This window comes from Cynara cardunculus, unplaced genomic scaffold, assembly GCF_001531365.2.
Source record: "Cynara cardunculus var. scolymus isolate 2C unplaced genomic scaffold, CcrdV1 Un_Scaffold_5659, whole genome shotgun sequence".
Taxonomy (NCBI): domain Eukaryota; kingdom Viridiplantae; phylum Streptophyta; class Magnoliopsida; order Asterales; family Asteraceae; genus Cynara; species Cynara cardunculus.
In genome coordinates, this window is record NW_020202519.1 from 4,642 (window position 1) to 19,064 (window position 14,423).

Sequence of the window (14,423 nt, forward strand, 5' to 3'; positions counted from 1 at the left end):
GAGAGAGATGAGAGGCGGTGAAGATGAACGAAGAAACAGAAGAAGCAGGCGATGGTTGCATTGCTTATTTATATATTTTTTTTCCTTTTCTTATATATATATATATATATATATTATATAATATTATAATTATAATAAGTTTAGTAATTTGACGGTTTTAACCCTTTAACAATTATCGACCGGTATATAAGTACGGTACAATTCGGGTAAGTTAACGAGAATGTGATTTTAAAATTCGGGTCTTACACCTTCTATCTTGCAATTCTATGATATGTAAGTGATACCGAGCTGTGTGCCTGATATCTACATGTAAAAAATATTTTGTAAAGCTATTTGAAACAGTTCTAGTTATGTGAAATTCAAGTTCTGCCCTTGGACAGAATAATAACTCAAGTCATGGATTGTGGTATATGCAATGCCAAATCTTAGTTTCCTATACAAAGTTTCTTTCAACAAGCATGGAAAGCCTAGAAATCTGTAGTAATTAGATTTCAGTGATTTCAGATATTTCTTTTGCTTCAGGTGAAGCGATCTTTGTTCACCAGTGATGGAAGGATTCTTGAAAAGAATGATCATACACCCGTCACGATTGCAGATTTTGGAGTTCAAGCTTTAGTTAGCTTGGGTATATGCATTTGCTTCCTTCTGTTTTTAGTATTTCTTGACTTCAATTTACCAGAAATACGTACATCTATAATTAAAAAAGCTTACCATATATCAAACTTTGGCTCCACATTTTTATAGTTTTAGGACTTCATTCGAGTCAATGCTCCTGTACGATGCATGTCGAGATGTGTTGAATATTAACTTATCAAAGTTTTGTTCTTGAGAAGTGGTATTAAGCACTTGATAGAAGAATACAAGGATGACACTTAAAGTGGAGTTGAGTGTGTACATGTAATTACATCAAAAAGATGATGGTAGTTACATTATATACACTAATGGATCATCGCCCTTCATTTGCTTCAAGAGTATAAAAAAGTGTATTGTGAGGTTTGATGATAGCAAGTACTGTGGCATAATGCACATGTCTCTCGATTTTTGGGGAATTAATCGAGATCTATATGTATAATCTGGGCTACCAATGCTATTGAATACAAAATAATACATGTCTCTTGAATTTTGTTTTTGTAGTTACAACGTAGATTATTTATTGTTCTTCCGCATAGCAATGATCTTGAACAAAATGTTGAAACGCAAGCATATTCATGTGGAGAGGATTACTTAAAGAATGATATGCGTTGCATGTTATTCCACACAATTTTGCACCTCAGTGGCTAGTGGTCAAATAGAGATATTACTGAAAGAACAAAGTTGGATGTCATATGTTGGTAAACTTGTATAGGACTTGGGAAGGCAACTGAGCACTGCTCTATCTGTTTCACTATTCAATTGAGATTATTGTTTATCCAGGTTCACTTGAAACGGAGACTGCACTTAGTTACCCTGAATGAAATTGTAAGCCATTCCCATTTCACAGACAAGAGAGCATATTCTCATTTCTTGGGAACAAGTTCTTGGCACAAAATACTAGTTAGAATCTCTCTCAGGATAGACATGGAAGCCTTAGGCATTTCGTAGGACATGATGTTTGGTTGGAGTTCATAGAGATGCAAGATCAGGGTAGCAGACTAGGGGCTGTTATCAGTAGGATGCAACTAGACTAAGTAGGCCCTCAAGAGGTAGTAGGTTGGGGGGGGGGGTTTATGGTAGGTAGCTGGTTTATAAGCGACCAGAGCCCTAAGTTATAGTAGGGGATGGCTCGTTGTCTTACATGCATTCTGTTTCTTTGTATCTGTTTATGTTTCTTTGGCGCAACTTACTATTCCCTTGCCATAGTTTCCTCTTCTTCTATTCACTCAGCCTTTTAGGTTAGCTTTCATTTTCACACTTTTTTGCAAGACAGGGGTCTTCACGAACAATCGCTCTATCTCCATGGTAGGGGTCAAGTCTGCGTACATCACACCCCTTCCACAGCCCACCTCTGGGTGGGGATATACTGGGCTCGGTTGATTTGATTTAGTCAAGGTTTACTTACCTGTTCATCGTGATGTGATCTTGAATCACAAACTTGGTTAGCCAGAGTAACAATCAATGCATCTAGCCAACAAACAATCAGTGTTATTGCTCAAGGGTTCATGTTCTAGAGATCATATGTTGTTTGAGAAGCGTATTTAGTCACCAAGTGTTAGCCAGTGTGCTTGGTCTCCCAATTAAAGAATTGGAAAGTTAAGATGATTAGCTTGATAATTGATTATGTACAAAATCTATTTGACTCATCTGTATAGATTTCGCTACCAATTTTTTTTGGATATCAAGTGTTCTGTTCACTTAATTTCATTGTGTATCTTATTTTATTATTATGACAGAGCTCGGAAAGCTATTTCCTTCCATTCCATTGGTGGCTGAGGAGGATTCAGCATTCTTGCGTTCAAATAATCTAGTAAACTCAGTTGTAAATGTGGTTACCGATAAAGCAAGCTCCCAAGATAAAGCATTAACACAAACTGATGTGCTTGAAGCTATTGACAGAGGTGGGAAATTTGGACCTAACCCAGCCACATATTGGGTGCGTTTGTTCAATATTTTGACTAGCATATTTTCATCAACACTGTAATGTAATATGTAAAATCCTTGTGTGTTTGTGTTGGGGGGGGGGTTGATCTTTTTCTGTAACGAGGAGAAAAATATGTGAAAGAAGAAAGAAGAAAGAAGAAAGAAGAAAACATAACGGTTTTGCTAGAACCCCCACATACCCCAAAACCTACAGAGAGGAAATGGAGTATACTAGAGTACTCGTGTGGTAGTGGTATCATGTTGATTTGAAGCACCCTGAGGTCCTGTGATAGCCATAAATCCATAATAATGTGGTATTGAACATGATTGACATCATGTTATTCATTTTCATGCCAAAATACATATTTCAGTGTTTCTATGCCCTCTTATTGATATCTTCTTATTCTTCTAGTTTTGTATCATATTTTTAGCTAAAACATCCAATCATTTGATTAGATGAATGGGCCTTATGCAGGTTTTGGACCCTATTGATGGCACACGGGGATTTCTCAAGGGTAGTGAGGCCTTATATGTGGTAAGTTTTCTGGGTTGTTTGTTTACCTCTTAACAGTTCCATTAAGAGGCAACCTCTGAACCGTTAAGAGGTGAATCTTGTTTGGCAAAAAAAAAAAAAGTCTGCCTCTTGATGGTTCTAAAACCCTCTGAATGATTTTGTATCCTGGATCTCCCTTAACCATTAAGAGCCCTAATTTCATTGTACACAATTACCAAACAATTATATTTCATTTTGCACTGTATCATGAGAGCCTCTTAATCACTATGACCACTTAATCATTCTGCACCAAATCATTCAGCAATTGCCAAACAGCCTCTTCAGATTGAATGCTAGAAATGCGTACTATCTTCAGATTGAATGCTAGAAATGCGTACTATCTGCTTAGCTGAAGGCTGAAGTTCATTGATCATGGATTCTACATAAATTTTAGAATTCCTTACATCTTCTCGTTGTATTTCTGTGACCAAAATTGGACAGGTAGCTAACTGTTCCGGGACTGTACATTTGGTTTGATTCATAAAATAGAGGATATCGATCCCATTAACAAAATGGAATCTCGTGTCAATCACACAAGTATTCAGAAAACCGCCTTCATGTATTGTATGATTCTATAGATGTGTTTCAAGTCATTTCAAAATATGTATGCTGTGTTTTTGTGGATTGTGTAGAGCTTATTGATCCGTAACTTATTGGTAGCCACATCAATAAAAGAAGTCCTTTTGTTGGCAGTTGGTAATTTCATAAGAGGGATAACGAAACAAGACAATTTTCTCATGATACTGCATGTACATCTTGCCATCTTGGTTTAAGCATCAGAACCATTACATTTTATCATTTTATGTTTAGATTTATGCGCACCATAAGGATCTATAATTTGTTTTGATTCACGATTCACATGTCATGAAAAAAGCAACTCTTGATTTGTTTCATGAATCTACATTTATGCTATATACAATGTAGAAACCTGTGTTATAGTTTCCTTGTAAAGCAGCATCAGTTCCTCTCAACTCTAACCAACTACACATAATTGAACTGTAATTTGTGATTTTTTTTTTGTAAAGAGAACTGTAATTAGAATCACCGATCAGTTATATTTTTGGATGAGGGGAACCATTGAGGGAAGAAACCCCTTCAAAATAGGTACAAGGAAGGGTATTAAGATAAGGATAACCCTAGTAAGATAAAGATTAACAATAAATAAGATAAAGATAACATGAAGAAAGATTAAACTACTATAATATATATGATTGCTGATGAGATGATCCTTGCTGATGAGATTGGGCGATCGTCCCAATCAAGAATCACTCTTTTCTATTTCGGAAATGCTATTAAGACATAATTGAGAGAGAAATAATGTTGCAACCCCAATATCTGCCTGCTAGAAGCTCTAAGGTAGGCACGTTTTGGTCCTATAGCAGGTCTTCTTCATCTTGCTTGGAAGTTCATTAAATCGCCTCTAATGCATATTCATACATACATGATGATGACATTATCACAACCTCAGTTTGTCAGCATCAAGTTAACCGTATGCTTGCCTCCATAAATAGTTCAATTAGGAAGCCTTCTGAATTCAAGTTTATGAATTTCATCAGGTGCATAGAAAGGGGGAAAATCATATCTTAGTGCTTGACCGCACTAATACTCTGTAATTTTCTGCAAATCTTTTGTAAGCATTTGGTATTTCTAACATATCTATCAGCTCACATGATTCTCTCTTGGTAAGTACTTGTTTGTCATCCATGTGGAAGTATAAATGTGGGTTGGATGGTAATTTGGTCCAGCTGATTGATTTTGTTGATGCATATCCTAACTACTTTAATATCATCAATGTTTTGTAGCACCCTAGCTCAAAAGCCTCCAAATCAACTGAAACATTGGTGTGAGATTATTAAGAGTCGGCTACTAAGGATTTATAGGGGACCCACAATTCACATAAAGGATGTGGGACATCGACAAAACTTCCCGGCATAAATTCCTCACGTCCGTCTACACATAAATTCAAACAAAATGATATCATTTGTACCGCCCTAGCCTAGATAACCTCTAAATCAACTAAAATCATGGTCAGACATTATTATTATCTACTAGGACTTATAAGGGGCCCTTAGGTTATGTTCGCAACCAATGTGGCCATGTGGGAAAAGATGTCACACTCTCTTCGTTTGACCAGAATTGTTTTTTGCTGCAGAAAACTAGAAATCCTACATTTTCTTTTTCTGATTGAGAATCAGTTTATACGCATGTTTGTATTACTATTGGCCTAGATCGTGCTTATATTACTATTGGCCTAGGCAATCTCACGTTGAGTTAAAAGATTTGGGTATCTTCAGCTATATATATATATATATATATATATATATATTTTTGAAGTATATAATATTTATATACAGCAAATGCAACAAATAAACTCACACGCCCTCCTCACCTATGGTGAGGTTTGAACCCCTGACCTCCTAGAAGGCCAAGGGCTACGATACCGCTAGGCCAAAGGCCCTTTGGTAACAAATATTTGATGTCTATCTGAAGTCAATGTGGAGGGAACAAATATTGCTAGTTGAATTTTAAAATAAAAAGATTAGATACATGATTTGATTTATGAAGTATTTTTTATAAGGTTCTGTAAATAAATAAAATGTAAATAAAACAATTCACACAAAATTTTATAGAATTGTTTTTTTCTTTTATCTATATGTTGAATTTTTTTCAAGGCCCTATATGGCTGACATAGTGCCCTCAACATTACAGGTAGGTTTGGCTCTTGTGGTTGAAGGACATATTGTTTTAGGCGTTATGGGGTGTCCTAATTGGCGGGTAGATAAGTCAAACAAATCCACTTCTAAGATATCAGGAATGATTATGGTTGCACATGTTGGTTGTGGAACATGGTCCAAGGGAATATCTGATCTACAGAACGGCATGAATTGGATCAAGTGCTTAGTTGATGGCTATACTTTGGTCCATAAAGGACGCTTTTGCATTTCAGAGAGCCAAACATGGGAGTCATTGCCACTATCATCTTCATTTGGTTCAACAACCAATGTGGACAATGTTGGGGTTAAGGAAGTTCTTCTTTTGCCCACATGTTGTGGAAGGTTTGTTTACATCTCTTGTACTTATTTGCTTTTACGGTTTGGTTTCTCATGCTAAAAATAATGGTTATATTTCTTAGCACTTGGTCGGCATAAGATGGATGATTTTTCTTTCATGCAGTTTTGGAAGTATTAACTTATTTCATCTATGACACAAGCACCAGCCAGATTTCTATTTATTTACTCTATAAGATAGAAGGGGTAACTTTAACTAATTTATGCAAAAACATGTCAATTTGGTTATATTTTGTTGCCAATGGATCAAATGGTAAAAAAATAGCTATAAAGGGAACGGGTCAAGCGGTGGAAAAGTCACCCAAAACATACTCAAAGTGTTTACATCCTCCTCAATTGTTTTATTAAAAAAATTGGATCATGATTTTTAATAATGGTTTTTGTAATTATATTTAATATATTAAACATTTATGAAATTAAAAGGAAAAATGTTGATGGGTCAACCTTCCCCAACCATTTCAACAGGTCCTAAAAATGTATCCCTTTTTGGCCATCATCCAACCCTTCCAGTTTGCCAGCTATGCTCCAAGTTATATGACATTGTACTTTGTCCTCTCTATGTTATGTTATATAGATTATTGAGCATCATGAAGTAATCTTATTATGCAATTTTCAGTAGCATGTATGTACATACACACATTATGTATGTATGTATGTGTGTGTGCATGCGCGGGCGCATGCGAGTGCGTAGGTGGGTGCGTTTGTGCGTCGTCTGTGCGTGCGTCCCTGCGTGCATGCCTGTGTGTGTAATGCATTCATCTACTAGACTATCTTTGTTTACAAGTAACATTTTTTGTCATATGTGAAAGTTGTGCTGTGTTTACTTCTTTTCATTTTCTCTGTTATTTCATTGTAACTTGTTGCATATCTCATCGTCACATTTTGTTCTCTATATATTGTAGTGATTGATAATTGTTTTAACGGATGCATGTCTGTATCATCCGTTCTATAAAGCTTTTATCTTAATAGCATGGGCATCCCATTCAGCATGCTATACAACTTTTTCATGGCTGTTGTTGATTGTTGCTCAACTATAAATTTCTTTTCCATTTTAGACCCTTTTCTTAGGTACTGTGAATTTCAAGTTTCAAATTTGTTGATGTCTGTTATTGTGGACATCCGATGATTATTGTCATCACCAACCCCCTCCTTAAACATTTCATTACCATTTCCATGTGTCAATCATGTAATTGCTGCAATGAGTAGAAAGTTTCACGAAAACCGTCCACTAGTGCAAGCAATGTGTAGTTTGTCATGTCTATTTATATGTTACTGATACAAACCAAATTTGTGTTGTTGTCTTATAGATTATTGCAACTCTACCCCCAAATTGCTCGTGTGTGATGGTCAATTAGGATCTTGATTTCTTAATATAAGTATTACGAGTGAGACATTTGCTACTTTGTATTCAGCTTATGCAAGTATCTGATGGTAGCTTCTGGGAGGGCATCTGTTTTCATTCAACGTGCAAGGGATGACAGAGTGATCAAGGTACAAGTTTATAACACTAACTTTCATGCTTTTAGTTTCTCAATTGACCTCTATTCTCTTTTTGCGTCCCATCTCAATTCTCTTCACATCAAGTAAAGGGGATCCACATTCATGCCCACATTTTTTCTCAAACCATGCAAGACAAAATGAAAATACTGGGTGTTAAATGACATTAATGAATTGCTTCTTTTATCAAAGAGAGAAGATCAAAAGAATTGAAGTTGTCTTCTTTCTGTGGGGAACATAGGTCTGGGATCATGCTGTTGGAGTGATATGTGTGCAGGAAGCGGGAGGAAAGGTAATCACATCCTTTTACACATAGAAATCACATAGCTTTGTGCTCAATGATACTTACAAAGTTAAAGTTTTCGCCAATCGCTGGAATCGCACAGCCTTTCAATCATTCATAGGATGTATATTGTGTACCATGCCATATGCATAACAAAGCCATGGCCCTATTTCCAAAATTGGCCCATGCATCATATCCAAAAATGTGATTTTCTTTGGTAATTATAGATCCAATTTTGTTAGTTCTATAAATAGAATTATGTTAAAGAGGATGGCTTGCAGCATGTCACTCACGAAGCCACAACCCGCACCAGGGTTATCTTTTAGATGTTTTGGAGTCTCACATCAGCTAGACACAATCCATTTAACCTCCATCCTCCCCGTTAGGGCTCTTTTGGAGATAGAATCAAGGAATTTCACATATTCTAAAATGGCATCAGAGCTAGCGTCTAGCACCCCCAGGGACTTGCACACTCTTTCGTCCTCGTTCTTGGGGGCACCATCTAACCTCCATTGAAGGTGGCTTGATGGAGTACCACATCTATTCGTTATAACAATTTCTCTATGAAACCTTGTATGATGTGCTCTTGGGTTACGATCTTTTCAAAGTTTGAGGTCGTGTATGCATCCTCACATAACCACAAGAACGTTCTAAACTAATAAACCCAAACCTGATGCTCGGCTTTGTTGCTTCTTAGGGTATGGGATTCAACAAAGGGGGTATCATTGTTAGGATCCTATTTTTGAACATTTTTGCATATCTCATCAAGGGTGCGTTTGGTGCGCAAACAGGACGGGACAGGACAGCTGTTCAGCGTTTGGTAAGACAGGACAGAACTGGTTAAAATGACCAATTTACCCTCAGTGAGCTGTTTAGTGTTTTTTCACCAAAATCAATCTTACTGCAGAATGTATTGTTTCCATATGATCTTGATCAGATATCCATATACACTACAAACAATCCCATTGCAATTTGAATTGCTAGAGCTTGATTAAACAGCCGATTTTTGCAAAGCAAACCCTAAATCGATTCAAACCTAGCAAACCCTAAATCGATTCAAACATAGCGATGAGAAGGAGAAGGTTAGGGCAATCGTGTACCTGATGAAGGAGAAGGTATAGCGATGGAGGCCATCGGACTGTGTGTATGGACTAGAACTCCTGTCGCCGATTGAGGGTCGGTGCGATGGAGGGTGTGCGATGGAGGCCGTCGGACTGTGTGTATGGACTAGAACTCCCGTCGCCAATTGAGGGTCGGTGCGATGGAGGATGTGCGATGGAGGCAGTCTGAGCATGGAGGGGAACCTAGAGTGCGATGGAGGGTGCGATGGAGGGTGTCGCCGCCGATTGAGGGTCGGTGCCATGGAGGCGATGGAGGCAGTCTCAGCATGAAGGAGCGACAGGGAAGGACGCACGATGAGTGAGGAGGGTAGATTAGTAAAAAGAAGCTTGTTCCACTTAGTTCCATGGGGTAAGGGTGAACACCCGTGTCCCATCTGTGTCCAAGTTAGTTCTAGTTAGTTCCACTTAAAAACACACCAAACGTGGGACAAGTGTGTCCTATCCTGTCCTGTCCCACCCTGTTCCACGTACCAAACACACCCCAAGTCTACTTTTGTGAACACAAAATGTTAAGTCTATCAAAATTCCAAGTTGATCTTCCATCTATCTTTCCCTTCTTCATTGATGCATCTCAACAATTATCTCCCACCCCCACTCCTTCCACACCACCCGAGTCTATATGTCATTATCCTCTACCTCCAATTCTTCTACCCCTCCTGTATCTACCTCATTCTCACTTGATACTATCCCTATCGAGTCACCTCTTCAGCCTATGATTGCATTTGAATCGACATCTGAGTCTTCTCCAATGCCTCCTCTTGAGACACCTACTGATTCTGAGGGTCCTAGCATCTCTTAATCACTAGAACAACGTCCATTGGATCAGGTAAGAAGCTTGTTTGACCCTCTATGGCAGAAAGCTATGTCCGAGGAGCTCTAGGCCTTGGATAAAGCTGAGACTTGGGACATCCCTCTTCCAGAAGGCAAGTCTCCTATACGTTCTAAACGGGTCTACAAAGTCAAGACCAAACCAATGATGGATAGAATTCCCAACTAGTAGCCCAGGGTTGTAATCAAGAGTACGACGTCGACTACAAAGAGAGTTTTGCTCCAATTGCTAGGGTTACATCAGTCTGCCGTCTTCCTGCTGCCATTGCAGCTGCCCACAAGTGGCAATTATCTCAGATGGTCATCAAAAACGTCTTTTTTTTAGTGGTGATTTATCTAAGGAGGTCTAAATGAAGCCTTCTCCTGATGGTCCTCATCTCATAGGTTTCGTCTTTTGATTGAGGAAAGCATTATATGGTCTCCTTAAAGAAATATGATACTACTATTCTTTTCCCATTATGGCTCTGGTCTGTTTACTCGAACTATGAGAACGTGTATCATTCTTCATCTACTAGTAGCATTTTCCTTCTACATGGACTCCATATTGTACTCAGGAGCTTGTTTGGCTGCGATGGCTATTTGATATGGGTGCTCGTCATATCTCTTCGACTGTCCTCTATTGTGAAAACCACAATGTTATTCAGATTGTTCACAAATGTGTTTACGAACACACAAAACACATCGAGATTGATTATCATTTTGTACGTCAGCATGTTACTGAGAAGACAATCATCTTTATCTCTATTTCTACTCTTGATCAACCGCCTGATGTCTTCACCAAAGCTCACGATTTCACACTCTTGTTTCCAAACTCAGTTTGGCACCTTCTTCACCATCATGAATTTGAGGGAAGGTGGGGGAGGGGGGTATAAATAAGCTTTGGCACCATTGTCATCTTCATCCTTCGTGAATCTTCTAATTTATCAATCTTACATCAATTCTTAGGATGTAAATATTTGAGTATATTTGATTCATAAAATACAAATCTAAAATGAAATGAGCTACACTAGGATAAAGATTTTCATCGTATCATGAAAGCATCCATCAGTAATTGTACTAAACGCAATTAAATTTCCATTTTCTCTGTTTTGGTACCTGTATTTGAACAAAATGCAGACCATATATCTCTACTCTAGAAGCATGTTATATATATAATTTTTTTCCATGAGGTTATATTTTGGACCATCGTGACAGGTTACTGACTGGAATGGAGATCAGCTTGATCTTGCAGCAGATGAAGTTGAGCGGAGGGCGCTATTCCCTCCAGGCGGCATTCTTGTGTCGAATAACAGCTTACACAAAGAAATACTTCACATCATTGCATCAAATTCTACAGTTGTTTCATAACATATGGTACATGTTTTCTCATCGTTCTTTTTATTACCTGTAATATACATTACGATACCAGAAAGTGAAAAACAAAACTGAAAGACTTCCATTTGTTCATGGTAATTTTGTCTCTATTTATCCTCACGTTTGGAAAATGGGATCCATTGTGAAAAGGTAGAAGGATATAGAACAAACAACAATGTCACATTGTAATTCACATTTTAAATGTATTGGAGAACCATTGCATTTTCCCATTTTCATTTTAGGTTTGGTTTTTAACCTTTTTAGTTTGGTTTGTTTTTTCTAGTAGCATGCTGCATACTTTTTGGTAATGTGTTGTTTTACAAGTTTAAACTCCGTTGTCTTCCCATACCAAATGTTCATGAGCGTCTCGTCCTGCATGTGGCATATTCCATATGAGAAAAAAACGGCAAGTTTCCGAGGTAAGTTCTTAGAACCCAGTTCGGTTTTCTACAAACATGGGATGTACTTGTAAACTGATGCTGCAACATGAGTGGGAAAACTCACGGTTTTGTTGATTTGACGGAACACCGAAAGATGAACCGGAATAAAATAGAGAGAACTCTAAATTTTATTAATCAAACGTAATGCCTAATTCAAGCCATCATATTCTATTTAAATACTAGCAATCTTAGTAAAACAAGGAAACGATAATATAACAAAAATGAAGAAACCACCCCTGGAAATCGGCTTGTACTCAAGGCACAAGGCGTATAGTTGCGTTCTGCTCCGAAGGTCCCTCGATTGTAAAAGGGACATTCCTGAGTTTTCCCATATCAACCTGAAGCATCGATAAACTTGCATTCTTGTTGTATTGCATTTTCACATACCCATCCATCTTGCATGTAGATCATTCAACAAGAAAAAGAACGTAGTTCCTTGTGCTTTCGTGGTATTTATATATGCCTTTTGCTATTCATTTAACACAGCTTCCTCAAAATTATGTTTCTATCCATGCATTTTCCCATCAAATCATTTCAGGTGCTTTTTGTTGCAAATGCAAACATAGTTTTGTTTTGGTGAAAATAAAATGACCTTTTTTTGTGTGGGATTAAAAGTTATAGGAATTAAAATCATAAAATAAATTTTGATTGTTTAATAAAAAACATTAACGGTAGTTAGAATTAGGACCAAATTTAGACGTTTTTATAAACCTTGTGAATTTAAAATTATAAGAACCAAATTTGTAATTTAATATACAAATAATTCGTCTCTTTTATTAGGCAGTGGAATAAAATAAATATTACATGATCAATAATGCACCTAATGCTTTCATGGTGTTATGATATGAACGTCAAAGTCAAGTTTTAGAAAACAATGGCAAGTCATCGTTAAAGTAATAGGTATTTTCCAATTCAAGTATTTATGTAAAATGATGGACAATTTAGGAATTTTTGTATGTGCAATTGGAGTAGGGATGGCAAAACAACCCGAAACCAATGGTGAAAATCGAAAACCGAAACTTTCGGGTCGGGATGGAGATCGGGGACAAATTCGAGGATTTTAATGGGGACGGAGGCGAGGACGGTGATCACCAGCCCGGCCCGGCCCGATTGTATATATATTTTAATTTATATATATATACATATATAGAGCTTGGTTCAAATGTTAACCAAGATTATTATGTTAACTTTGTTAACCAAACTCAATCAATGAAAATCCATCTTTTATCTAGGTTTATATCTATCTCATAATTTAATGACAAGGGTAAATATGTAATTTTAGTTTGTAAGTAACTTTCATATCATTAATTGAGAGTTACAAAATCAAAAAATCTCATAATTGTTGTTGATTTACTATTGATCTTGTTTTTCTATAGTATTGATTTATCTATCTATAATGTTCATGAATTTGTTATTGTTAAAGAAGAACCAATAGTAAAGTTTTCGATATCGTTCAAACTAATATGAATAAAACCCATTGAAAAACAACTCGATAACAATGAGAAAGTTAAAATGGTTTACGATGACAACCGGATTTCGAGTTCCTGGAGTGAAGACAATAATCAAAGCATTTGTATAGGTAATGAATTAATATGTTATTGTATTCGTTTTAATCGAAATTATGTTGATTACGATGTTTTTGTGTTTTATATAGCTCATATTGTGTTGGTAGCTTTTTCTTTAATTATTACTACGAGCCCAATTCATATATTCAAATGGAATGAGTTCATCGTCAACTTAATTTGTTATGCAATCCAATTCTGATAACCATTCGGCTCCATCAGCTGCTTGTGATGTTTGACCTGACTGCAACTAGTGTTCATATACGTTCAGGTGTGTTCATATATGTTCTAGTAGGGATATGAATCAAGGCATCTAATCTTGAATTTATAATTTTTGTTAATTTATTATTGATTTTGTATTTATAATATTGATTTTTCTATCCATAATGTTTTTGAATTTGTGATTGGTAGAAGAAACCCGGTAGTAAAGTTTTCGGTATTGTTCAAGCTATTATGGATAAACCCATTGTTCATGATGAAGGAACTATTGTTCACAAGTGTTCATATGTACACTAGCTGCATATCTCAACATTAGCTCGTTCATGAATGTGTTCATAATGAAGGAACTATTGTTCACAAGCTGTTCATATTGTTTCATATGTACACTAGCTGCATTTCTCGACATTGATTCGCTCCTGAATGTGTTCATAATGAAGGAACTATTGTTCACAAGTGTTTATATTGTGTTCATATGAACATTAGCTGTATATCTCACCATTGGTGCGCTCTTGAATGTATTCATAATGAAGGAACTATTGTTCACAAGCTGTTCATATTGTGTTCATACATGTTTTATTTATTTATTTCCTTTCGTGTAACAATTATTCTTATTATGTTCATATTGTGTTTATAAATGCTATTCAGTCCAAGTTCATATATATGTCAATTTTTGTTCGTATTTGAAACAATGGTTCATATATATATATATAGGGAAGGGTTCAAACGAGAACCCCTGTGATTTACGAGAATGCGAGAACAACCCAATAACCACATATTGTGATAAAAAATAAAATTAAAAGGTTTTTAAAACTAAAATTGAAATTTAAAAAGATTTAGAAAATATTAAAATTAAAAGGGTAATAATGGAATGATATCATAAAATCTTTTAATACGATTACATGATCATAATTATCATTATCTAATAAACGGTTAATCATGTGAT

The 14,423-nt window shown here is 36.4% G+C and overlaps 1 protein-coding gene across 2 annotated transcripts in view; it reads left to right on the forward strand.

The window, feature by feature from the left end:
• Nucleotides 1–11,495, forward strand: part of LOC112504457 (putative PAP-specific phosphatase, mitochondrial) — a 15,878-nt gene extending 4,383 nt beyond the window's left edge. Inside the window, exons 3-9 of one of the 2 annotated variants that reach the window (XM_025108397.1) lie at nucleotides 523–625; nucleotides 2,370–2,569; nucleotides 3,032–3,091; nucleotides 5,819–6,165; nucleotides 7,590–7,668; nucleotides 7,916–7,966; nucleotides 11,101–11,495. In XM_025108397.1, the coding sequence (XP_024964165.1) occupies nucleotides 523–625; nucleotides 2,370–2,569; nucleotides 3,032–3,091; nucleotides 5,819–6,165; nucleotides 7,590–7,668; nucleotides 7,916–7,966; nucleotides 11,101–11,253 (993 nt within the window). In that variant the 3' untranslated portion in view covers nucleotides 11,254–11,495. The remainder of the gene's footprint in view (nucleotides 1–522; nucleotides 626–2,369; nucleotides 2,570–3,031; nucleotides 3,092–5,818; nucleotides 6,166–7,589; nucleotides 7,669–7,915; nucleotides 7,967–11,100) is intronic. The other variant, XM_025108398.1, reaches the window with a different exon arrangement.
• The last annotated feature ends 2,928 nt before the right edge of the window (nucleotides 11,496–14,423 follow it).